The 26424-nt window shown below is 37.4% G+C and overlaps 2 protein-coding genes across 3 annotated transcripts in view; one reads left to right on the top strand and one right to left on the bottom strand.

Moving 5' to 3' along the window:
• LOC110092428 overlaps positions 1–10394 on the top strand; it is a 46326-nt gene extending 35932 nt beyond the window's left edge. The window contains exons 18-19 of the mRNA XM_020816971.2: positions 9915–10006; positions 10087–10394. Coding sequence (XP_020672630.1) covers positions 9915–10006; positions 10087–10192 — 198 coding nt within the window. The 3' untranslated portion in view covers positions 10193–10394. The remainder of the gene's footprint in view (positions 1–9914; positions 10007–10086) is intronic.
• A 929-nt stretch (positions 10395–11323) lies between these two features.
• LOC110092430 (alpha-mannosidase 2) lies at positions 11324–22348 on the bottom strand. Of its 2 annotated transcripts, XM_020816981.2 has the most exons (5): positions 21655–22348; positions 21034–21183; positions 17407–17439; positions 11789–14531; positions 11324–11664 (listed from the first exon to the last, which is right to left on the bottom strand). In XM_020816981.2, exons 1-4 carry the CDS (start codon positions 22246–22248, stop codon positions 11793–11795), a joined length of 3516 nt encoding a protein of 1171 aa, XP_020672640.1. In that variant the 5' UTR covers positions 22249–22348; the 3' UTR covers positions 11324–11664; positions 11789–11792. The 2 variants fall into 2 exon arrangements, with proteins under 2 accessions (XP_020672640.1, XP_020672639.1); XM_020816980.2 differs by having other exon boundaries at positions 11324–14531; positions 21655–22347.
• Between the last annotated feature and the right edge of the window lie 4076 nt (positions 22349–26424).

Raw genomic sequence — 26424 nt, 5'->3', positions numbered from 1 at the left:
ATCTTGAAGGCTAAAATTATTATTTCTGTGTTATATATCTATGTGAGAAGATGTTCTGGTTTGGAATTTTTTATTAGTAAATCAAAGGTTGCATTGTTTTGGGTGTTGCTATAGGTTGGTGGCATTTTCCGGTAAACATAGTTGCTCATACTAATTTAGTGCCATGTCGTATGTTTTTAGTGGCAAGTTTTGACTCCTGAACAGCGCCCTATATTACCGTTTGCAAAACTGGAAATACAATTTACCTTTTATAATCGTAGCCTGACTACTTAAACGGACAATAATCCAAGGATACTGTGCAGCATACAACTCGTGCTCCTTCGACTTCCCTGACAAACTTGGATGCCCACACCAGGGCAGTTGTAGGTCTTTAGGCTATATGCCTGAAGCCTGCGAACAGAACCTCATATGGTAATTTGGAGCGCATGAGCTCTATAGTCCTTTCTCCCTCCTGATTAAGATTGAGAGACAGTTTAAAGAGAGTCTTGTAAGTTTTGGTAGCAAAGTTGGGCACCATGTTCTACGTTCTTCACATCTCAGTTAGGCTCTTCTTTTTTCATGTTTGGATGATGCTTCTTATGCATTCTCTCCCTTTAGTGATCTATATTTTTTCTTACACTTGAACTGTAACGGCTGGTTCAATTGAATCAGCCACATCGCTTGAAGTGAACCGATGTAGCCACTTTTCTCATTAGGAAACGTAAGCTTGCTGGCGTCGATTCCATGTCATAACAGAGGCACGAGAAGGGTGAAAGTGAGAGAGAGATGGAGTTGGGGAAAATGAAGAGAGCGACATTAGAGCATGAGCAACATCATAGCGTGCGACCCATATAGAATAGTTGGCGAGGGCCTCACTCAAGCGTAGGAAATAGACACAAGGAGAACTGGAGAGAGAAGATAAGGTAGAGAGAGAAAGTATGGGATTTACAGTGTAAATAACAATTTATTTATCTTTAGGCTTGGAATAAAATATGGAGATGTTATGTTACAATTTATAAACCCTAGTTTTGATTTTTGTAGATGAATTTAGAGTGAAAGAATTGAGTGGACTTTTGCGTGGGAGAAGGAATAAAAAAGGTAAGAAAGAGATGTTGCATGGAAACATGAGACGAAATGAGAGATTATATGGGGAAGAAGTCAAAAATCCGAGAAAGATATCCACATCTATTTAATTAAGGTATGATTGTTTCCATTACAGTTTTTTAAATTTAGTTTTTTAAATTTTGAGAATGAAATTTTTATTAGAAAGGGATAATGTAATGGATTTTTCAATTGAACCGATCATGTCAGCTTAAGGGAACAAATGTTGTCTGTTCACTCTATGGGAAACGTGAGCTTGCTCGCATCAGTTCCGTCCCATAACAAAGACGTGAGAGGAGCAAGAGAGAGACAAGGATGTGAAAAATAAAGATTAATTAGCTTAAGGCACAAGCGAAATTAGGACTTGCGATGAAGACGAAGGGAGATAAGGCAAAAGCATGGGCGATGTTAGAGTATGTAATCCACATAGAAGAGTTGGCAACGGCCTCACTCGAGTAAAGAAAAAAAAAACATATGGAGAGGAGTAGGAGATAGGAAAAGAGAGAGAGTGTTGAATTCACACTAGATAAATAACAATGTGCGTTTCTCTTTTAGGCTTGTAACAAAATAAGGAGATATTATGTTAGAATTTATAAGCCATACTTTTAATTTTTTTATATATGTTGAAGTTCTGTTACGAGTTTAGAGTGAAACAAACAAACAGAGTTTTGCTCAAGATCAGACCTAGTAAGCGAGGTAGGATTGTGGGCTATGAAAATTCAGCTATGGCCTCTTCGTGCCTTTTTATCGATGAGGAGAGTTTTGACATATATGATTTTAGGGGAAATTTTTAGAAGACAAATTAGATTTAAGATAAGACACTGCTCAAAGATTTCGCCCTCATTTCATAAGGACTTTATGATAAGTTAAGGTTTTTATACACAGAAGCCTCTATGATTAATTATCCCTCTTGGTGTCGAGCGAGGATTTTTTATTAAGGTTACTCGTTAGAAAGGCACTAAGCCAGGCATCTCAGCATATGTCTAGGCAAAGCAGTCCATGTATTCATAGAGAAGTACTTTTATTTCTTTTATTTCTCTTCAGGTAGGAGAGAACTAATGAAGGTTGGGCGAGGGTCCTTCTTAGTTTCTAAGTTATCTTTTTTTAGCTCATCCATAGTGGCTGTCTGTCCATCATTTTCTAATTTTTTTGGTGTAGGTTTGGCCTCTACGGATTGATCATCATATGTGTCAACTTCGTACACCTCCTCATCATCACTGTTATCGGATTTGATTTCCCCTCATGTGATTGCTTGGAAAATCTACTTTCGGGGGTACTTCCGTACGATAAATCATAGACCTTTTTTTGCAAAAATATCCTTCTTTTTTCATGAGTGAGAATTTCTTCGATACTAGAGGCTCAAGCAAAAACGAACTTGTTGTTTGGATGAACAAGTTTTACCTCTTGTCCGTAACATTTTTTTGGATATTTCTGGTATTATATCTGGGAAACCTCGTAGGTACTAATTCTCCGGAATCGACGAGCATACTGAACCAGTCGTGATTTATTTCTTCTTCGAGTTTTCCGATTGAATAAAATAGACTCGCTGGTCCACCCCTTTTTTTTTGGGAGGTACATATAATGTAATGAGCTCTTCGACATTATGCACATCTCGCTGAGTGATTTCTTTTAACTGTTGCAGGGGAATGCGCGCGACTTCGAGTATGTTGTCTGAGATTGACAGGCTACCTACTATTCTGGAGAATACACCCTGCACCGTGTTCATGTAAATAGAGTCGTAGTCATAATCATCATTTGAATATTCAACCTCCCTACTCCATTTAGTCGTTGACTGGCATATCCTTTGGAATTTTGTAGGGGTGACATCATCTTCATCTGTGTCACTCCCTAGATGAGACATATTCTTTCTTTCTTTCGGAATGGTAGGTATTTTGGGAAGAGTCGACATTGCCTTATTTCTCCCCACCTGCTTCTTATTGCTTTCTTGTTTGGGTTGTTTTGTAATCTCTGAATCCGACACCTGGGCCTCAAGAGAGCTCGACGACTTCAGCTTCTTTGGAATGAAGTATTTGTCATCTTTATAGATTGTTACTTCATGGACTGCAAAGGGCTGGATGTGAGTTCCCAACCTTCATTTGTTCTCTCATTTGTCGCCTCATCTGCCTTCTCATGTTGACAAGTATGGTGTTTTCATCATCGGGTGGACTCCCCTCTACTTCCTCCACTTCATCCTTTCGTTGGGAATGGCCACCTCTACCAGTGGTGGACCCAACTTCATCGTGACGCCGGTGTTCTTGCCTTGGTGGCGGTTTCCAACGGTTATCACCATCTTCACCCTCGTCGTAGTAGGCCCCATCATCGGCATTGGTGTGTCTTACCACGTAGACCACTTCCATGTCCAATGTGTTATTTATTTCTTCCATTTCTTTTTCTAAGTTTTCTTCCATATTTTCTTCTATATTTTGTTTCCCTTCTATATCTTCCTCCCCTTCCTGCTCAAGTACTCGGATTTTTGAGTGATGACGCCACTGGATCTCTGATTCTTGATTTGGCAAGGAGACTTCTCGACCAACAGACTGCGGTCAAAGTTGGCTAACTCTTTGGGTGGAGTTGATGAGCGATGGGATCCCCCGGAGGATTTTTTAAGGTGTCAACCGTCGACATGGGCGTCATCGTGTGCCTTCCTTGGGACCCATTTCTGACTTTGCTTATTTTTGGGGGTGGATCTCCGGGAAGCCGCACCGGATGTCACACCCAGGTTGATTATCCTTTCTCATCTTTATTCTCTATATTTTTTGTGAGGATTTGACCTCCATATTTGCTTTTCTTTCCACCAGGACCTTTCGACGGTGAATTCCTAAATATGCAGATCGTGTGTCAACCCCGATGTTCACTGCGAGGTATATGCTTTATTTCATTTCTCTTCACTGCAATAGACAAGCATTCTCTCAGTGGCGTTCTCCTGACCTCAATTATCAGTGGTCTCTGGAACTTCCTTTTCTTTAGACCATTCTCTTTCACTGTCTTTAATACATGGTACGCCCGAGCTGACAGGGTTTCGGATTCCTTCTTTGGAGGGGCTGAGACTTCAGGTTGTCAGTCCCATAAAGATTTCTTCAGCTCCCCGGTAGAGTTGTCCCTTGACCTATCTCAGGTTAGTAAATTTGTTTCGAGTCTTAACGTTGGCTTAAGATTATTGGGCAGGCATGTATGATGGGTGCACAGGCACCAGTTGTTGTTAAGCTCGGAGCTCAGCATTCAACTTCCTTCTCGATCTCCTTGTCAGCTTTCCTCAAGATAAGGAAGCTTCAACATTATTCTTCACGGGTGCAAGTAACCTGATTAGCAGTGTAGTAGCCTTGGTAGGTACCACTGAGATTTTTCCACCAGTCACAATCCTCTTGGTGCTTGGGGCCTCAGGCTGTAATAGCCTTTCAAATGCAAAAACTCTCTTGTGATACTCGTCAATAGTAGGTCGTGGCGCTAACAGATACATACGACGCATGACAGCTTCAGTAAAGTGGGGCCTCCTGGCGGGTCCTCTATATTCCATGTCGTTTATAGGAACAGCGACAGTCTTGCAACGACAACGGAGAAGTCGAGGCTACCAAACTGGATGGTAGCTCCAGAGCTTCCAGTGTTGATCACAGTATTTGCCAGTTGAATACTCGACTCAACCTAACAGAATGATCCTTGTCGGCAATCATGGGTTGCTTCGTCCAAGGGTACCTTATAGACCTGGGGTGGATGTTTATTTAAGGGGACATTTGAATTTGCCTTAGCTAACAAAGGACTTTATGCCCTATCGATCATATTCTATTGATTCATGCCTCAAGGATTTGATGCCTTTAAGGAACGTATTAGCTCTGATCAAAATCGTTATCTCGTGTTGTCATTTGGCGGCAAAATCACTCGGTTCAGAGGGTCCCGAGTCATAACTTTTTACCTGTAGGTTTAACGGAATTAAGTTCAAGGGTAAATTTTGGAAGGCAGATGGATTTGTATATAGGGCACTATCCAGAGATTTCGCCCTCATTTTGCGATGACTTTATGATCTGAGTTATAGTTTCCTATAGGCGCAAGCCCCATTATAGTTACCCCTCCCGATAATGAGAGAGAACTTTCGATTAAGGCTAGTCATCAATCAGATACATAGAAATACATGTTATCTGGCATATAGTAACAACATGGGTTTGAGAATTTAGAAATTTGAATGTTTATATTTAAAATTAGAAATTTTATCATCTTTCACTTACAGCGGATGGTGGGGAAATGATGTTGGACCAGATCAAGATCCCATGGTTTTGTCCTCTCGAGCCATCGTGGTTCCTGGTCTACTTAGTCAGAGGAGGTAGTCTGATGGGGACATCAGAGCATGAATCAAGGTGTGGCCGCCGATCTAAGGCCACGATCGAGTCGTTGTATTTTTTGTTTTAGTCATTTTCATGTATTTGTCGTTTATTATGTTATTTGTCTTTTATTATTTATGTTTTAATTATTTTCCCGTTTTACCCCTTTACTTAAAGGAGGTCGTATGTAAGCCCTAAGGGCATTGTCGTCTTCTTATTTTGAGTCCTTTTGTAAGAGGCTATTTATAGCCCTCATGTTGCTCTTCATGAGTTAATGAATGAATATTATGAAAATTCCTTGTCCTTGTGTGTTGAGAGTGCTTGAGAGTTCTTGGAGAGAACTTTGGAGAAATCCCTAGGAGAGGGAGATCGGATCACCCACCAACCTTGGAGACGGCCGGGTTCGTGGTCTTTCTTTATCTTTTTGTCTTTCCTCCTCCCACCACCACCACCAAACATCATTACACCCAAACCCTTCTCCATCTCCACGCCATCGTCTCCTCCCAATTGAACTCCCCCCACCTCCTCCACTACAAGCCGCCGGCCACCTCACCCGACTCCTCCTCCCTCAACCTCACGGCCTGAGCCTACACCCGACCTTCCCATAACCGCCGGCCAGAGACTTTAACCGCCAGTCACATTCAAGACCCTTTCCCCTCTTGAGTTTCCTACTTGGGTATGAGATGATTTGGGATAATTTTGAATTTCAAATCCTTGAATTTGAATTTCAAAATCCTGCCTAAAACAACTCATCTATTTTAGGAAAGCTTCTATTTTAATCTAATTTGAAATTCAAAATTCAATTGGATTTTAATTAAATCTTTCCTAAATCTAAAATCTGAGTTAATAAACTTTATTAGCTCTCATTAATCTCCCATTGATCAGAAATCCCGCCGGCTCCCTGTGGAGACCAGTTAAGATTTCTTTCCTAATTCCAGTTTATGATTTTAGAAATAATTTTTAAATTCCTAAACCTCTGGCCGAATTTTCCAAACCATATTCCATAACTTAGTCCCTGAATCCACTCATTGATTTAGGGAATTAAAAGGAAATTTCCCTCAGCCATCCCGTGTATCCCGCCGTCCCCTGTCTCTTCTGCTTGGATTTGTTTTCAAATCTCAAAACTTCTTCCAAGGAAAAGTCTGAGAACAATTCAGGTTTGGCGCTTCTCCCTTTTCCAAAACTGAAATTAAATCTCCCCCATAATCATCTGCAGGCCGAAATCTCTCAAAACCCTCACGTGGACTTTCCTCCACTAAACTTTCTTCAAATTCCTGACAACGTGGATCCCTCTTCCTCCCAAGGCGGACGTTAAAAATTTCAGCAGTAGCTTTACTTCTTTCACCCTTGGAAGACCTTTAACTGCTGTTTGGAAAATCCAATTGGCTGTCCACATCTTCCAACCTTATTGACGTGCCGTCCGGCATCTTTGAAGGCCCAAGATTGCTGTCCAGAAATTCTGGGCTGTTTTGGTGGCTGCCTTGCCCCCCCGGAGGTCATAGTGTGCTGTCCAAGAGCATCATTTGGTTGTTTAGAGAAACCAGTCCAAAGATATTTTGTTATCCACCCGCCAGAGGTTATCTAACTGCTGTCCCAAGGAAGCTAGAGGTTGCATGTGGCTATCTACTTCCTCTCAAGCTTATAAACACCACACTGGAGCTTGGTTCAACATATTCTTTGGGTGAACTTCTTTCCCTTTTTATTTACTTTTCTAATCTCCCTAATCTTGTAGGTGATGGAGATTCATAAGGAGCCGAGCTTCACCTTTGCCTAAGCTTAGTAAACGTAGGATTGAGTGCACTTTTATTTGCATTTAATCTTATTGTTAGATTAGGGATTTTTGTTGGAAACTATTCTATTTGCATGACTTGATTTTCTATGTTGTTTGATAATCCAAGTGCTTAGTGCGCAACTTAGCCTAAACGGAAGTGACCACTCTTATGTTTTATTTGATCGTTTGAATTTGCTAATAGTTCTAATTTTAATTGCTATTATCAAGAAATCATGCAAATTCTTATTTCATCATTTTAAAGCATTTAGTTCTACATCATAGTCGACCTAACCTAACAGAAGGATCCTTGTCGGCAGCCATGGGTTGCTTCGTCCAAGGGTACCTTATAGATCTGGGGTGGATGCTTATTTAAGGGGACAAATTTGAATCTGTCTTAGCTAACAAAGGACTTTATGCCCTATCGATCATATCCTATTGATTCATGCCTCAAGGATTTGATATCACTAAGGAACTTATTGGCTCTGACCATAACCGTTATCTCTTGGTGTTATTTGGAGGCAAAATGACTCGGTTCAAAGGGTCCCGAGTCATAACTTTTACTTGCAGTACCATTTAGCGGCGATACTATCGATTAGAGGACACGTACAACGTTTTTACTGGCAGGAGATTTTTTAGAATGAATTCTAGTGATATTTTTGACTAGGCATTAGCTCTATGTGAGCTGAAATTATTTTCAATTTGTCCACTCCAGTAAACTATTGTGGAGGGTGGATGTATTTTGTTTTAAGTTATTTGATAGGTAATTTCAATTTTAACATTTTTGGACTTAGATGATTTTGGGATTTTTTGGACTTTCGGGTATTTTGGATGAAATTTTGAACATTTGGAATTGACCCGTCCGGTTGAGATTTTCTGTCAACACGGCCACCATCAGAGTGTCAGAGGGCATTTGGGAATTTCATTGATTGGACCTTATCGGCTCTGTCTACTGCTCGACAGAGGATCGAGTCTCTGTGGCTTTATGATTTTGTTAATGAGTTTTCTTTGTTGGATGCCTTGAATGTCTTATATGAACGTATAAAACATATATTTCGGTCAACACCTTGACCGTATATTTGTTTGATAATTCGAGCTGTGTCGACTCCTATATATTCATATAGAAAAATCGGGCTCGTATTAAGTTCATTTATGGACTCGCGCAGGATCCCTAGACGTCACGTGTGTACCCTTAACATGCTAGTCGGAGCCCATGCGGGTTTATGTGACTACACATGCCCTTTTGTGTTCTTATGTGTATACAAATTACGGTGCATGTGTGGGGGTGTTTTGGATATTTGACGGATTTTCTACGACAACCTGTAGAGGTTTGTAGTCATTTGTATTTGTTATGCATCCTTTGCTTCTGCTGGTAGAGGATTAGTGTGTTTTTCACTGCCTTATTACAAGTTGTATAAGTATCTCAGTGCTTGTTGTAGGCTCCTTGTAGATGGCGTATTATGTGCATGTCAGAACTTTTATCACTGCTCGTAAGAACTTGCATTCATTTTGTATTATCCGTCTTTGCTATTAAAATATGCTTCTTGTACCATTGTACCCTTCTTGCATTCATTTTAATTAACAATAAGCAGTTATAATTAATAATAACGAATTACTATTAAAATAATAATTATAATTAATTTTATTTAATTATAGATTTTTTATGATTAACTAATAATTAATTATAATTACCGAAGAAGCATGTGGGAGGGATAAAGTTACCTTCTTACTAGCGAGCTCCCGCTAAATGTCGCAACCCCCAAGCTGACAGGAAAGGAGCGTCGTCGAGGGATGTGAAGATATCGCAGAGAGAGAGAGAGAGAGAGAGTATTTTACGGTATTTCTAGGATTTTTAGCCGGTTTTCGCTTTGCTTTTTTTTTTTTTTTTTTTAACATATATCCGGTGGTCAACACTCATAAATAGGGTTGTAAGCCCCAATTCAAATTAAACCCACGGACTACTTTATATGAAAGCTGTAAGTCTCAACCCAAATTTAAACATCTAGGTTACTTCTAAGAGAAGCCGTAAGATTCACTTAAATTCAAATTTATGGATAACTTCTAAACGAAGTTATACATCTCAAACTAAATCAACTTTTAGGTATTCTAATAGATGTAAACCCCAAAATTCAAATAAAATTAAAACTCAAATCCCACCACTTAAGTCTACTCGAGATCCCGGAAAGGAGGCAACTCATGGCTGCTAATAAGATTTTCTGGACATTACAATCAATAATTGTTAGTGTTGGTAGATTGAAACCTATGATATACCCGGGACGACGGAACCCTGGGATCTTGATCGGGTTTACCTTCATTTTCCCCACAATTGAGACTAAAACATCTAAAATTTATTCATCCTTAATCGAGAGTTCTCTCTTACATGTTTAGATGGTTTATTAACTATGAGTGCTTGCGCTCATGGGAAATAAGGATCCTAGATCTAATTAAACCTTGACCTTGCCCTTATGGGAAATCTGGTTAATTGCAATATGACTTAAGGGAAATGGAATCCTACAATTATAGAGCGGAATTTATATATTCGTGTCGTTTTTCTTGAGCCAACATTATTCTTTTATAAAAAATTTGGGTTAGAATATTCTGATATAAATTTGATTGCAATGAGTTTTATAATGATCATATATTTATTTTATAATGAGTACAATACCTAACTAAATAATAAAAATAAATGCCTTTAGTAGCAATGCTATATATGAATGAAAGACTGATGGAATGCTACCATGGATTTATTTCTTTAGGTTGGCTTTGACGTGATTCTTAATTGGTTTGGGCATTTTTCAATGCTTGGTTACTACACATTTCTGTCAAGCTATGTTGATCCTATCATAAGGTAAGCAATGCTATATGATCTATACATGATTGCCGATTTATTATTATCTTATAAGAAAAATTTTATGTCGAAATATTTAGGCCATGGATCGAACTCCTTCCAGAAAAGAATAAATATAAGTGGAGACGGCATTTAGAAGCTTGGAAGTATGGCTCTGGTTTGGACTACAATGATTCGATTAGGTAGATTTGCAAATATTTTCTTTCTTGATTTTGCAATTGTATCCACTCAATTTAACAATCTCTCTCTTAAATCCAAGTTTTTATTGTATGACACAGCACTCCTGCTGAGATCAGCAGATAGTCTCTGCAATAAAAACTAATATATCAGAAATAGAAAGTAAAAATGATTGGCAATATTACTACATTTTTAGATGTTGATTTCTCCATTTTCTTGTCTTATTCTTTTCATTGAAAAATGTGGCATTTATATGCTCTAAATTTTGATGGGAAATGAGTTGATCTTTTTTTTTTAATTTAATAAGCTATATTACACTTCTGATTACACCTTGGGCTAAATTAGGGAGGCTAAATGATTCAACTACTTTATTAATTGGGTTTAAGTTCATTATAAGAATTTCAATTCATATGATCATAATGATAAAATGATTAAAAAATGAGAAGTTGGGAGTGATTATAGGAAATTAGTTGAGATAAGAAAAATAATTAGTAAATGTTTTAAAAAATTTTACTTATTATTTCATTCTAATATATCTATAATCTCAATTACATTTGTGTATCTTTGAACAAACTATGTTTAATTGATTATATTGCTCCTTAATAAATGTTGATCATAATTATTTGATTAGGGATCAAATAATCAAAATTAATATCTTGTCTATACAAAAATGTAGGATCAAGGATTTGAAATATATCTAACATATGATATAATAAGCAACAGAGTTTGTGTACGTACGTGAGACTAAGGATAAACACAAAGAAGATCCAAAATTGGAGAATATACTTGGGTTGATATTTCTTTATTAAATGAGAGGAAATAATTAAGAGCGAATGCAATTGTAAATTCATATAGATATATTGGTATATGTGAAGCTTAGAATTTTTATGACCTTTCGGTTAACTTGAAGCCCTCAACCACTAGCTTAAAAGTTAAAACCTTTTCACCATGGCCCTCTCGCATAAAATAGAGCCTGACTAAACTCTCATTTGTAACTTTTGAGAAATAAAACAGACAAAGAAACACAACTTATTGAAACTAACTCAACACGGCTAGGCTCCTCCCTCAAAAATGTTTAAAAAATATTCATATTCATAGTAAAAAAAACATTAAAAAACAAATAAAAATAAGTAGATAAAATTAAGTGGAATCCAGTGGATAAAAGTTTCACGGAGAATAATAACAATCATTTATGTACATAATGTTGACAATATAAGATAGATAAGATTCAGGGGAATATAAGAAATTGTTTGGTAGAGCAAAACTATGACCAATTTCATTGCTCTTCAACGAAAAATAAGAGTAAGTTGAAAGAGCTAAGCTGTGGAAAATCGAGATTGCAACTCACCTGGGAGAAAAACCTTGCAATCTTTTGTCCGGCCAATGGCGAAGTATGTGGATCAAAATCTTGCACATAAAAGCTTTAGCTCAGATGGTACAATTGAGAAAACTTCAAATAGCCGCCTACAGAACTCGCTCTACTGTTCAACCAACCAATGGGATGAGAAAAACAAGCTAAGATTCAGATAATGAGCTCGAGAGAATGATACATAAAGGAGAAATTATCATGACTTCAACTATTCTGATATATGTTAGTGTATGTACTTAGTCAAGTTCGTCGTTGCAGCTCTAATTTGAATGCCTGTATTTCCATGGGATATATCAGCAAATTATCCTCTTGACCTACGTTGCCCTGCTGTCCGACATATCCTAGTATTTCAGTGTCATCATGCAGAAGATTCAAAGAAGTTGGCTTCATATTCTGAACGGAAAGATCTTTAAAAATGTTGACAATATTCACAGGTTCATTAGTCACCAATGAACACTGCAATTCCCCCCTACTACAGTATGAAGAATCCCAACCCCTTCTCTGTAACAAAATGGCAAACCTTGGTTCAACTGACTGGCCCTGGGGGAACTTTAGAGGCTGTGGAACTTTTAAGTTAACTATATGCAAATCACATGGCAAGGAAGAAGCCAAAGGAGCAAAGGTTCCCAAGGATGGCTTTGACGCTATTGACTCCTCTTTCCTGCTAACAAATGCATGCATGGGGTAGTTTAGGTGGGCTCCAACAGAATGGGAAAGAATTGAAGGCTGTAAGGTCAAATTTTTGGTAGAGGGTAGGACAGAGACATTGGATTCCATGAGGATGTGGAAGACAACATTCATGGGACGGTTATCCATGACTCCTTGTCCAAGACCGCGGCCATCATCATTAACGAGACGGCGGTCTAACATGATCTCCAGCCAACCATCCTTAAGGCTTGCTGCTCCCAATGACTGTCTGGAGTGCACAGAAAACCTACGACCTAATGTATCCTGTAAGAAGGCGAGAGAAGGCATTGGATAATAATTACCTTGCAATGGGATTTTATGATACGTTTCTCTCCTGCTCATTTGAAAACCATTTAGATCAGAATAGAAAATCCTCTTGTTTTCAATGTCTGTCTTAAATCTGACAATAAGCTCCCTGTTATTAAATTCTCCCCCGAGTATATCGACATGGTACTCCTTCTCAATTAGTAATTCTTGCAAAGTGTTCTCTCCCTTGTAGATTCGCGTGCTGTGAGAGACTGGTGTTTTTGAACATGTAGTCTTCGGAATAGAGTAAAATTCTTGCACAAGTGGTCCTGATGATATTATCAGGAGGCCTCCCTTCTCAATAATTGTATGAGCCTCACCCGTAGGCTTAAACAAGTAGGCCCCACTTCCAATACTGCTATACATGCCTATTTCTTCCCCGAGCATAGTTTTTCGGCCATCTTTATGAATTATTTGCTGTAGCAAACCATGACTTACATCAACTATAAGTGTATGGTGGGCATTGCGAATTTCTGCCTTGTCCCCTTCTAATTTTGAACAGGTATAAGGAGAAGGGCACGATAAAGAACTCAAATCAGGAGATATCTTTAGTTCAGCAGGAGCTGCTCTTTCACAACCTTTAAGTCCACGAGTAACATAATAGGTTTCCAAGCCCATTGGAGGTACTGAAGCCTTCCAATAAAGACGATGATGGCCTGTGAAAATCTTGTCCTTCATGGATGGTTGCCACTCTGGAGAAATTTGGCTCGGAACACAGGCTCCATTCGAATCGATGACTGAAATATCGGGTGTGGATGTGACGACCATAATAACCTCAACCCTTGTTTGCTCCAAAGGGTTAAAGAAGACCACTGAACGAGCCTGCCCCTCAGAAATGTCAAGAATCCTATGGACTGCCTGGACATCATATCTAGATCTCGTCTGCTCAGGCTCAAACTTCGCCAATACTGTAGGATCTCTCTTGTCATGAATGTCACCAAGAAGGACTTCAACTGCTCTTGACAAAAATATCTGCAAGTCTTGCAAAGAAGTATGCATCCGTGTCCCATAGTCTTCCATCACATGATCCTTTGCAGTACCAGTAACTCCGTCATGATGCTGGAATAGAGCTAGATTCCTCCTAGCAGCAGTCAACTTGTGGGAGAAACTTATGGGAAGTTTTGAACATTGTAACTTCTGACAGCTTCCTAGAACAAATGAAACCATAATCTCTGATGCACGAAGTGTCTGTTCCAATATGCGATCAACTGCTTTGAAGAATGGCCTTGAAACATAGTATCCACTCCAGTAATCTTGATTCCTGTCAGCATAAGTAAAAAAATCACCAGAAAGAGAAGGGAATCCACCAAGTTCTCCAGATCCAATTTCTCCATGGACGGAATAGTTCTTTCTTTCTGCTTCCTCACGTAGAGTAGTGAAATAATCTTCAAGCGTACCAAACTTAACTTCAGCCCTCAAAATGGGATTGTTATTTATGTAATCAAAGAGCATTTGATAATTTCTAAATTGAGCTTCTGCTTCACCAACACTAACATAACGGAAATCATCTCCTAGAGGAATAAGAAGAGTGTTGGTTCTATATAGAGTAGATTTTTTTCTGTACTGGTCCAAAAGTTTTGATGCTCTCTCCTGCACATTACCAGGATTTGTTTCAACAGGGCTAATTCCCCAAGGGCAGTATTCATACCCAAAACCACCCATTCGACCGAAATCAAACTGGCAACATATAGCCGGCTCAGGTCCACAAGTGTGTGGAATATCATAAGAGTAGAACGGCATCATGTGGACAAATATATCTGTAGCTTCATCCACATCCCAGCTCTGCCTCCATATATATTCAAGATTTTTGTTCAAAGATAACTCCTTTTTCACTTCATAATGGGTCCTCTGGATAAGCATGTTCCTGAAGCCCATCCGTCGAAGAAGGTATGCCATGGTAGCTGAATAACCAAATGGATCTATGGACCATGAATTTTTGGGAACAACACCGATAGTATCATTTAGCCACATATTTCCCTCCATTATCTGAATCAAAGATATATATGAATTAAACCTGGCAATAAGTGGCCAACTGCCTGAAAGCAGCAATTATGGGGGGGGGGGGGGGGGGGGGGGGGGGGGGGGGGGGGGGTGTCGGTGGTGTGCCCGCAGGACCATAAGTAAAGAATAAAAAGAGCAACTATGCGTCCAAGAAAACAAATTTGTGTCACGCTTCTCAAAAGGCTCCTTGGCAGGGCCATTGTGATGGAAGCAGCTCAAAAAAATGACGATAATGAAGCGTAAAAGAAAAGGCTGTAGGCAGTGAACCCGTACATCTAATTGAATCCAACCAACGATGCAATTGGTTAACACAAAAGATGGTAAAGCAGAGACAAAAAGAAAATTATCCATTCTCAGAACTAAAGGTTACGCAAGAGGGGTGGGATTGGGAAACAAGTGCTACTACTATGTTTAAAAGATACCAATTAAAATGGACATCATTAATAGGGATAGCAATTATGCCTTCTGGCAGGATATCTAACTCAAGCGAACTGATTAATAGATCAGATATAGTGGTTATTCAGATTTAGAGTTTAGAGTACTATCCATAGGGATAACCTAATAGAGGTTTGGTATTAGCCTCATGAAAACCCAATGTCCAAAACTAATTTAACATTTTATAACTTTTACAAATATTATCTTATTATAAATAAAATCCATTCTTATATATACATAGACGCACAAAAAATAGAATGCTAAAGTGTAAAATATTTAAAACCTTAAATCAATGATGGTTGTAAAATTATTTGCTTTAATGTACTTTGATATTACATTATTGGTCAAATTTCTATTAACTTTTTAAATATTATTGCATATTAATGAGGATTTTTCAGCCTATCATATTATATTGTTTAATAATTAATTTATTATCTCTTATCAAGTATACATTGGGTGTCACTACCCACCACGAAGAAGGTAGGTCATTTATTTTTAACCATCAAATCAGATTCTAGTGTTTGATTGTTAATTAGATAAGGATTTGACTAGGGCTTATCAGGGAGGGCTGTTTACCCACTCTGTATCATCCCTAAACATGAAGAACATCTGGATACTTTATCGGAAAAGAATTGAAAAGCTTTTCTTGAAAAGGAGATTCATCAGTTGCTAAGGCATTCCTCCCTGTGCATTAAAGGTAAAAAATCTGACTAAGTTGAGTCAGGTTAGACCAATTGACCTAGGTTGAATATGAATTTGTCAAGGTCTGATTTGTCTATGGTTTTGGTCCTTCATAAAGAGTCGAGAGTGGAGAGACCATTTTGATCATTTTCTCTTTTCAAAAACAAAAGCGTAAAGCAAAGATATTGACCTTGTTGTAGGATGAAGAGTAAGGTTCAAAGCACAAAACATATGCTTTGTCATTTTAATTTTATATTTTATATATTTAAAAAATAGTAAAAATTAATTAAGAAAATATAAATTTAAAAGCATTAAAAATAAGAATTTTTTATACTTAACAAAGTACAAGTTTCTATCATTTCCAATCAATCTCATTAATTTAATTTAACAACTAAAAAAAAGATCACATAAACACTAAGTTACATAATATCTAATTGTCTTGAAATAATGGTATTATGAACAAGTAATCTGGAGGAAGCTTAATGAACATAAGTTACAAATAAATACTAAATGATGGCAAATTAAAATTAAAATAATTAAATTATGTGTTTACTATTTAAGGGAGACTAATTAAAACTAGGTGTTACATGTGGATGAATCGGAAAGAGATTTGAATAAAAAATCTCAAATAAAAGAAACAAAAAAGTAACAATGCATAAATTTGATGGAAAAGAGCACGTAAATATGATGATATGAAAATAAGATATTACAAAAGAGAAGAACATGGGGAACTGACATTTAAGTTTTTTGTCATGAAACTTCAGATGATATTGGTATAGACGAGAAATGGTAAATTTTTTTTTCAGTTTGTTATGGTTTTGTGATGAGGACATCAGAGCATGGAAAGTATATCAAAGGCGTGGCCATCAATCTACGGCCACGATCGAGTCTATGTACTTTTGAGTCACTTCATATATTTGTTTTCTTTTATTATGTTATGTAGCTTTTATTATTCATGTGTATTTGTTTTCCCGTTTTACCCTTTTCTTAAGGGATGTCGTATGTAAGCTCTAGGGGCATTGTAGTCCTTTTATTTCTTGAGTCTTTTGTACGTGGCTATTTATAGCCCTCATGTCTTCTTCTAAAGCTAATGAATGATTGATTAAGAAAAATTCTTCTCTTTGTTTGAGTTCTTATGAGAGCTTGAGAGATCAGAGTAAGATCCCTAGGAGAGGGAGAATTGCGCATCACCTACCAACCTAGACGAGTCGGGTTCGTGGTTCTACTTTCTATCTCTTCCCCTTCCTCCTCCAACCACCACCGCCGGCCATACTTCCCTTTCCCCACCCACGGTCAAGCCTCCACCCTCACCGAACCCCTCTCCACTTCACCCAACCGACCACACCCCACTATCAAAACCGGCGGCCACTCCCACCCTAGCCGCCGGCCCCTTTGAACTCCCCCTCATGATAATATACCAACAGATTTCTAAGAAGTGTCCAAAATAAAAAAAACGAGGCTCTCAAAATGCTGTTTGTGGTATCCTAAAGAATCCCGGTGTCCAAATGTTTGGCCTGGTATCTACGTGGCATAAAGACACTCTAGAACTGTAAGTACCTCGTATATTTTCTCATATTAGGATTCATTTCACAGAAGCTCATATAGTGGCAAGGATCAGGTATTTAATCATAACAATTTTTCCCATGCATGGTATTATCAAACAAGTTTAGAATAAATAATTCGCAAGGATAAGGTCAAATAAAAAAGACAAATACAGCTTGAATGATGGTACATAGCGACATACCTGATCTATGATAGCAAAATAATGCGAGTTTGCCTGTAAAAGAAGCTCCAATGAGACCGTATTCAAAGGCAAAAAACTTCTACAACTAAGAAATCCTATTCAAGTCAAGGATTTTAATTTCATAGAAAAGACAATAACAATGTAACTTTTTAATAGATGACCATGTAAAAGACAGTTTAGAAAGCAAACAATGTTGACCAAAAAATAATAATCAAAATGATTAAAGAAAATTATCAGTAAAATCAAGAAGATTACAATATCTCAATCAACTAAGAAGTATATTTCTTGTAGTTAACAACAATGAGTTAGTCTTAGGCTTTTGTTTGGAACGACTTTCTTACTGTTTCTTAAAATAATTTTTTAGATTAAAAATTAATTTTTTTACTATAAAGTTGTTTTAAGAAACAGTATGAAAGCCATCCCAAATGTAGCCTTAGTCTTACTGGTATGTCTTAAAAGTTATGCCCAACTTAAAAAACATTCATGTTTGAATGAAAACTGCGCCAATTACTATCATAAACTTTCTGTTCATTACTTTCTGTAGTAATTTCGGAACAATCAGAAATATTTTAAGAAAACAGAGAAGGAATATTGTTATTTTGGCATACTCATACATATACGTGAACAAATAAGGAAATCTTTAGATTATGTTCACTTCAATAGCGAAGGAAAGACAGTTTATTTGTTTCAGCAAGAAACAATATCGTTGGAGTGTTCAATTACATGAAATAAATGTTAAAAATGGCAACGTTTCTTTTGGTAATAATTTCTGACGCAAAAGACTATCTGCATAAATTTTCTAGCATTAGATTATAAAAGTCATCAACATATCTGATGTAGGATACGCCAAGGGAATTTGCATATCTAAATTGACGAATACAAGTTTTCTTGGTTGCCAACATTCAACCATTACAGCAATTCGGAGTCTCAGACAATAAAGGACTCAGCAATTTATCAAAACATCCTGACCACATAATTGGCAGCATGAGAAAGCAGTTCTTTACTCGAGACAAAATTTCTAGGTCAACCTATTAAGCTTATCTGACCTTTCAATCCCAGGCATAGACCAAAGAGTACATTATCACAAGTAAAACTTTGATTTCTTCTTAATTCGCCAGTCCCAGCGGTTACATTATTTCCATAGAGCCTCATGTGTGCAGTCAGGCAGTTCCATGCATTGAACAGCTCAAATGAATCAACCAAAAAAAAATCCCTTCCAATCTTAGGCAATAGACCAAAGAGTACCTTATGGCAATCAAAACTTGGATTTTTTGTTAGATCTCCTACCTGAGTGGTAGCATTCTTTCCTCAGAAACTCTTGTGTGTGCAACCAGGCAATGCCATCCATTTGAAAAGTTCAACTCAAACTATGAACAATCCAAACAATAGCTTTGATTTGCTAACTAACAAGATTTCATTTTTGTCAAGTACGTCAGGAAAGTAGAAAGTCGTTTGCTACTCAACAGATCCACTTCTCAGACCATGTGTATTATTTTTCACCCATCCCCAACTTGGTGCGTTTCATTGATCATATTATCCTCTTCTCACCTACATTCAAGGCACTCCTGGTAGCAAGATTCTTTAAAATCATAGCAACCCCTTTCAAGGAAAATAGCCACTCAACTCGTTTACAAGATGCGTTCTAAAAAACCTTAGCTTTGTGAGAATGTTTGTTTGTATTTTATGAAAAGCATTTTTTTGGGGTTTTTTATGATTAATCAATGGATCAGATGAACATTATTCTTCCACAGACGGAACAGACAAGTTCTGATCAATTTATATTGATAGAGGCAATTTATATGACGAGAATGAAGAGGATGGTGTTCCTGTAATTATGAAAGTTTCAGAAATGGGCTCACAATTACAGTTGGCCTCCACAGTTACAGCACTATAAATATATGAGTGATTCTAAGTTTATTTTTCAGAAACCATATTGAATATTAGATAATGCACTGCCTATAACTTTCACTCTCTTACAATTGTGTTATGATCTGATTCGAAGTTTCCTATAAACTTAAGCCCTTATGGCTAATTACCCATTTTTATCATTAGAGATAGCATTGAATAAAGCTAGTATATAATATTTACGATGTTTAGTGAGTGCAAATCAAGTTGGAAAAAGGAATATATTGTCATTGGCTTAGCATGAATGGAGGGGGGCATGACAACAAAACTCAGATCAATATCTCATAGTTCTCTAGCCCCAGGTTTTTATGGAACATGATAGCTTATTTAGTGAAGATAGTTAACCCAACCAAATTAAATATTCCTTGTCAACAACAATCAAGTAATGCATGTATCATGTGTAGAGTCATCCTACTATAGGGACAACACCATCAAACACATCACATAAGATGATAATGATAACGTCACCTGCCTATACCTGAAGACCATATGATGCTTATAATTCTCCCATTCATGGTTATAATACTAATATGATAGTGGTGTTTAATGCACCACATATAACGGCAATGATAACATCGCCCAATTTGATAATCGAATGACACTTACTTTGTTCTCATCCATAGCCAATTTATTGCCGCAATACTCATACCACAGGAGCTACTTAAGATAGCAATGACGCTGCCAATTGTTTTCATCTGAAGATCAGACAATACACGAGAGCAAGAGCACCACAAACAATAAATCATAGCTTGCACCAACCCTATCCAAAAATGTCATTATTCATAATATTTGAAAAAGTTCACAATCCTGCATCACACATTCTTAGTGTGTTCATTACTCGCATGCATGAGCACCAACTTATGTGCCTCGTCACTTTCAACTCTCAAGAATCATTCTCTATCTTTGTATCGAATTACAAACAATCAACTTTTGCAACTATTCAAGGCCTTGAGTTTTCCCCTTCAATGTGTTCTACATATAAATTTTATTTTCTCAAACTATGCAACTGAAGATTTCATAACTCAAGTATTGTGAAACTAACACTACAAGTCATGTTAATCTTTTCAAGCAAGCAATAAGACTAACCTTCTGGAGTGGAAAAACAATTTGTTGGGATATTAAAACCTAACCTAGGCTTTAATTGGGGCAAGTCCTGTCGAATTTATTAACAAGAAACCTTTTTTTCTATTATGTTTGGCAATTGGCAACCTAAATGTCATTGTCTTTAAATGGGTTGATCCAAATTAAGATTTTGCATAATGGCAGATAACTAAAGCCTACAAAATAGAAAAAATAATAATAATAATGTCATGATGGGCTTCAAAGCCCTTGGATTTACGTTGAGATTAGTGTTGCATATAATATCCGAGGGTTGCACTAATCTTAGGGCAAATACAAATGTTTTAGAGCCCATCCTGATGCAAAAGGTGTGAAGATATCCTTACACAATTTTCTCCCTAAGAAAATGAACCAATCAAACCAAGCAAGTTCCTAAGCCTTACGCAATTTTCTCCTAAGCCTGCACTTATTTCTAATCAAAAGCCTTCAATGCACAAATAATCAATGTGTATCCATGTTTCATTTAAAAAGTTGTACAAGACGTATATTGTTGTCTATTTAGAAAAAAATTATGTACAAGCATGAAACGGCTTCCTGAATTCCACTGCAAAGACTATAAACTATCCATGCCTCCTTTCAATTATTAAAACATGAAAAGCTTACCTCATCATTCATCACCCATCCCCCACTAACAATCTCCAACTGCCCATTCCTGACCAAATTGGTAAAACTTTCCCTTTTCAAGTCTGACGCATCCCGCCACCATCTCTCCAAGTATGACATCTCTTCCCATATAAATTTGCGGCGTACATCCTGCAAAAAGTATATAAATTAATGTTGGGAACTTGAGACGAACTTTGGTCTTTTACACATAAAAAAATCGGCACATACATATAGTTGGCCTAACGGTTGCTAGCTACAGGACAGAATTTGCTTCATAACAAAGTCTGAGCGAGATCAATGAACATTTACAGGGTCATGGGAATAAAATTTGTAAGCCTAGGAAAAATTTGATCAAATAAGTATGAAAATATCTAAATCATGTGAACTACTAGAGATTTCCCAACGCACAGCGATGGTAAGTAAACCAAAATAGTTGAAGCTATCAACATAGTGGATTTAGTTCTACAATTAAAGAAGAATGACTATCAGATATTGGCGCCAAAGGAAATTGGATGGATTCCATTTTCCTCTAAAATTAGGATATCCACCAAAGTCATTAAAACTCATACAAGACCATGAAAAATTCAATACAGTAATCATAAGGACAGAAAAAGAATTTACCCTCGAGAGGGACTCGACGATGGTGTCTAATATATGCCTGGACTGCCGATCATAGTACTCCTCCACCGTCAGCTTCCACCCGGGATCATTATGCGAGTGCGGCACGACGAAAACCTTTAGCTTCTCCTCATCCCACTCATTCCCATCGTACTTGACCTTCCAACCCTGCTTCCAAGCTCCCCCATCCATATCCCGAAATTCGATCCGATCATAGAGATCCTTCGTTGTGATGTCAACCGTGGCAGCAGATATGTTGCCCCCACTCCTCTTCGCTCCTTCCGCAACAGCGCCATCGGATTTTGGGGTCGCACGACGAATGGAAGAAGGGCGAACAATTTGGGAGCTCTTTGAGGTGGAAGCAGAGGAGGAAGAGACGTGGCTGGGTACTCCGTAGCGCAGGAAGACAGCCAGGAATAGGAGAAGGGAGAGGGAGATCCCGATGGCGAAGAAGGTGGACGAAGGGGAGAAGGGATTGCGACGGCGAATACCGGAAGGTTTTCGGAGGGGCTTCGGCTTGGTGTTGCTGGTGGGGAGGACGGCATGGCCAAAGCTACCTCCGGCGCTGCCACGGCGGTTGCCAGAGAAGAAAGGCATCAATGATTGAATGGGGACAGCTTCCGTCGCCGGCTCTTTGGTCTCGGACGGAAGAAAGTTGGTGCAGAAAAAGCGAACAAGAGACTGAACGGGTCAGTCAAGTGGCCGTGTTATATTTAGACCGCTCTCAAGAAAAAAAAATTAGTAACATCTACCTGAGATATTTTTTAAATCTAACTTTCGAGAATGATCAATTTAACTAATTCATAAAGGTGTGATAGGGTATCAAAATAATTTTTTGGTCAATTTTAGGTTTGATCCGAACCTTTAATTGACCCAATTTGAATACGACCTGATTAGACAAATAGGTCAAAAATTACCCGATACGGCCTAATCATGTTGACCCGACTCGACCCGCTAACAAACAAGGTAATGGGGCTCGAGCGGGTGCTAGTGCAAGTGCGTGCGGACGAAGGGGGCAAAAGCAGGGTGAGGAGGTGAGTGCTTGCAGATGCTAGCATTAGGTTTATGTGATTTCCTTCTATATATGCTTAATGGCGAGATCAGAAAAGATTATTCTGTGTAGACGCTGACACAACTTTACATTCGGATACCAATCAGAATGAGTTGCGTCAGCCATACTGAAACGCGGTACCGAGCCGCAGACTTAGGGATCCGGACGGATTACGCTTCCGTACATAATATATTTTCCGAGATGGGACATGTAGTATAACCTAGGATTACATTTCTTGTGAGAAGGCTATCAATAGGAGAGAAAGTGAATCGAAGTGATAGGAGGGAATAAAGGGTTGGACTCTTTTTGAATTCAATTAATTATTTAATAATTCAATTCAAGCCATAAATCTCTTATTTATAAAAATAGCTTTGGCCTACCTTAAGACTCCATTTAGGATAACTATAGATCAATATTTTTTTCTAAGATATTTTTCTGCTAAAAAATAATTTTAGCAAAGCAATAAAACAAGCTGTTCATTCCAAATGAAGCCAAATTCTGACCTGTTGGGCGGCAATTGTAAAGGTCTCCAAAGCAAATGTTCTACAGGCGATTATTGCAAATTAGATGATTGTCAGATACGGTTGTCAATTGACACAAAAGACGGGTTTTGTCTGAGCATCTACATTTGATTATGAAGTTTCTCTTGTTTTTTAGCTGCTGTTTGTGTCTATGGAAAACAAATGGTCAGAGTTTTAAAACATTTTTTTCTAACATTAAATAATATCAAAATAATTATTCAATCTTATCAAAAGAACCGCTCTACTAAGTGTTAGGATCATGTTTTGTCAGACAATCTTCCATTTGTTGAAGAAGCTGATTGGAGGTGAAGGATTCTTCTAATGGGTAGTTGGAAACTTGTTGCTTTATATATGACAATCATGAAGACAACAGGATCATGCCCAGGAAGTGCTCTGGATAAGCGCTATGAGAATATTATGGTGAGCTACAGCTAGTCGGACATTGCCGGCCGAGTGCCATGGAAGATCGGCTTTGTTTGGCTGGAAACTTCGTCGGCTTCTTAGTAGCCATTCGAATATTTCCGACATGGGAATACAATATTGGTGTCTTTCAAAATCCATGTATGAGCATCCATTGAGGTGGGATAATGAGCTGCTAGAAGTTAGCTAATGCTTGCCCCATGACCACCAAACCGCCGTCAAACTCCATAGATTCAGAAGAGCTAAACTATATTCTCTCACGTAAAAAACAGTGTAGGGGTGCAACATCAAAACACAAGCTTTTATCAAATGCTCATCATCCTTTTTTTGGTCATAAGAAGAACTTAACTTTTTGGAGTTTGTCCATAGTTAATATACGGTCATCCAATCCTCAACAAAAAAAAAGTCAACTTACCCCCTTAGGTTTGATTAACTAATTATTTATTATAATTTTGGTGGTATTATCTTACTAATTATTTGTAAATTTTCTCTAAAAATATTAATTATTTAAAGTTTTGCCCATTATGTCAAAAGGGGCTGATTTCTCCCCTATCTTAATTAGTTAGAGCGCAAAGATGAGATTTATAATGTTTAGACAGAACAATTTTATTTGAATATGAAAAAATATAGATTTCCCATTGTGAGATGCCAATAGATATTGTCCCATTTCATGAGTCGCTTACATGTGTGTAACCTTCGAAAGCCTTATCATGCCCAGCTAAATGACACACATAATTCATATTGGCATGATTTTAATGCATGTGCATAAATCAACCAAAGAGAAACTGAATGATTAATATATCCTTCTTGATTGTGTGATTACTTTGCCTTCTTCACATTATGTGGGAGAGTTCCAATAAAATGTCAACTAATATGATTTGTGCCGATTCCTTTATCACATTATCAATGTTCATGGCTGATAATTTTGATGCATGTTAAAATATTCATGATGATAGATAGAATTTAACGTCTTAGCATTATAAGAAGATTCATTACATGCATAGATAAAATAGGAGTTGCAAGAGAAAAATAAGAGTTTTACGTTGAAAATTTGAAAAAGGGAAAAATCATAGGGTCTTGTCAAGTTAAAATGATTTCATTAGCATTTGTCATCGATCACAAATGATAATCTTCCCCAAAAGTGAGGAAGTTATATATACAATATAGTACACATAAATTATAGAAAACATATTTCATGGTGAAAGTTACAAGAGCTTTGTGGCATAGAAGTTTTCTTCAAAAAATTATTTATTGTTTGCTAAGCCATTCTTCTTTGAAGGGAGGAGATAAGAGACCAATAATCTGACATTAATTTTTATATTGACATCGGGCAAAGTTAGTGCCGACGGTTTGTATCGACTTTATAGGCAATTCATGTGTTATGATTGGTAGCAATGAAGCCGGTAAGTATCAGCCTTTTTATGACAACGTGCATCAACTTTACAAATGTCTACTTGCATTAACGTTATTAGTGAAGACAGGAAAAAGTTCAACGAGCTTCCGTGCTAGTATTGATAATGTGCATCAACTTTATAGACGATGACGTGCGTCGATATTTTTTAGTGATGTCAAATGACAAAGTGGATGGGTGTCAATATACACAAGTGAGAATGGCCAAGAGACTATAGTAGTCTGACAATGTTTAGGATATCATGGTTAGGTAATGTTGGTCATAGGACATTAGTCAGGCTATGGTGGTCTAAGAACTGTAGTTGGGCTAGGGTGGTTAGAGGACCATTGCCAAGTGATGGGGGTTGAAGGACCATAATCGGGGGATGGTGGTAGCAGGGTTGTAGTTGGGCAGTAGTGTACGGGTAACCATAGTGGCGCGATGTAGCTCAAGTGACCCTAGTTGGAAGATGTTGGTCAGATGATTGTAATCAAGTGATGGTGATTAGAGGATCGTAGTTAGGTAATGATAGTCAAAGGACTATAGTCGAATGACAGTGATTAGAGGACCATAATTATAGGATATTAGTTGGAGGATTATATATGTGCGATGATAGTTAGAAGGTCATAGACATGTAATTGTAGTCGAAGAACTATAGGAGTGCAACGATGGTAATATGACCATAGGTGAGCTATGATGGTCAAAAGATTTGTATTTATTGGTAGTTTTTTTAAGATAAATTTCTCTTGAAATAGATCAATTATAGGTTCCTATGGTTCTTATTTAGCATGCAGCCAAGCCTACTCTTTTACTTCATCATTGATCCCCAACAAAGGGAGCCCATAGGGAAATGGCATTACAATCATGCATTTAATGTACTTCATTAAATAGTATTATTAACATATGTCCTAAAGTAACTAATTTTATCTATAAGGCTGATGAACAATGTTAACATCAAAGCCGACGTAGTGGCATATAATATTGATGTACACTATTGCCAATATAACTGATGTACCTTGTCAATAGTAACTTGGCTTCATGTTATTAATGCAGTTTACTCTCCTCGAAGAGGAATGATAAGCTAGACTATAAAATCTCTCATAAAAATATCTCTAATGCCTTAAAGCACCTCTAACTTTCAATATTTAGAAAAGAAATACATAATTATAATAAATAATATATATTATTAGAATTATTTCAACTATGTAATCAAAATGTTGTGATTTTTTTTACTTCATAAATGTTTAATGTACAAAATTTGATGTTTTCCTACAACCTTCTTTTTATATATAATTAAGATATTAAATATTTTAATCTACTATTGCAAATATTATTATTTTCATAAGCAGATTTTTAAATATTATCGTATCATAAATAAATTATTATAAACC

Source organism: Dendrobium catenatum, unplaced genomic scaffold, assembly GCF_001605985.2.
Source record: "Dendrobium catenatum unplaced genomic scaffold, ASM160598v2 fragScaff_scaffold_29, whole genome shotgun sequence".
NCBI lineage: Eukaryota > Viridiplantae > Streptophyta > Magnoliopsida > Asparagales > Orchidaceae > Dendrobium > Dendrobium catenatum.
Note: the sequence above shows the minus strand (reverse complement) of the source record. Positions and strands in the feature narration are given on the sequence as shown.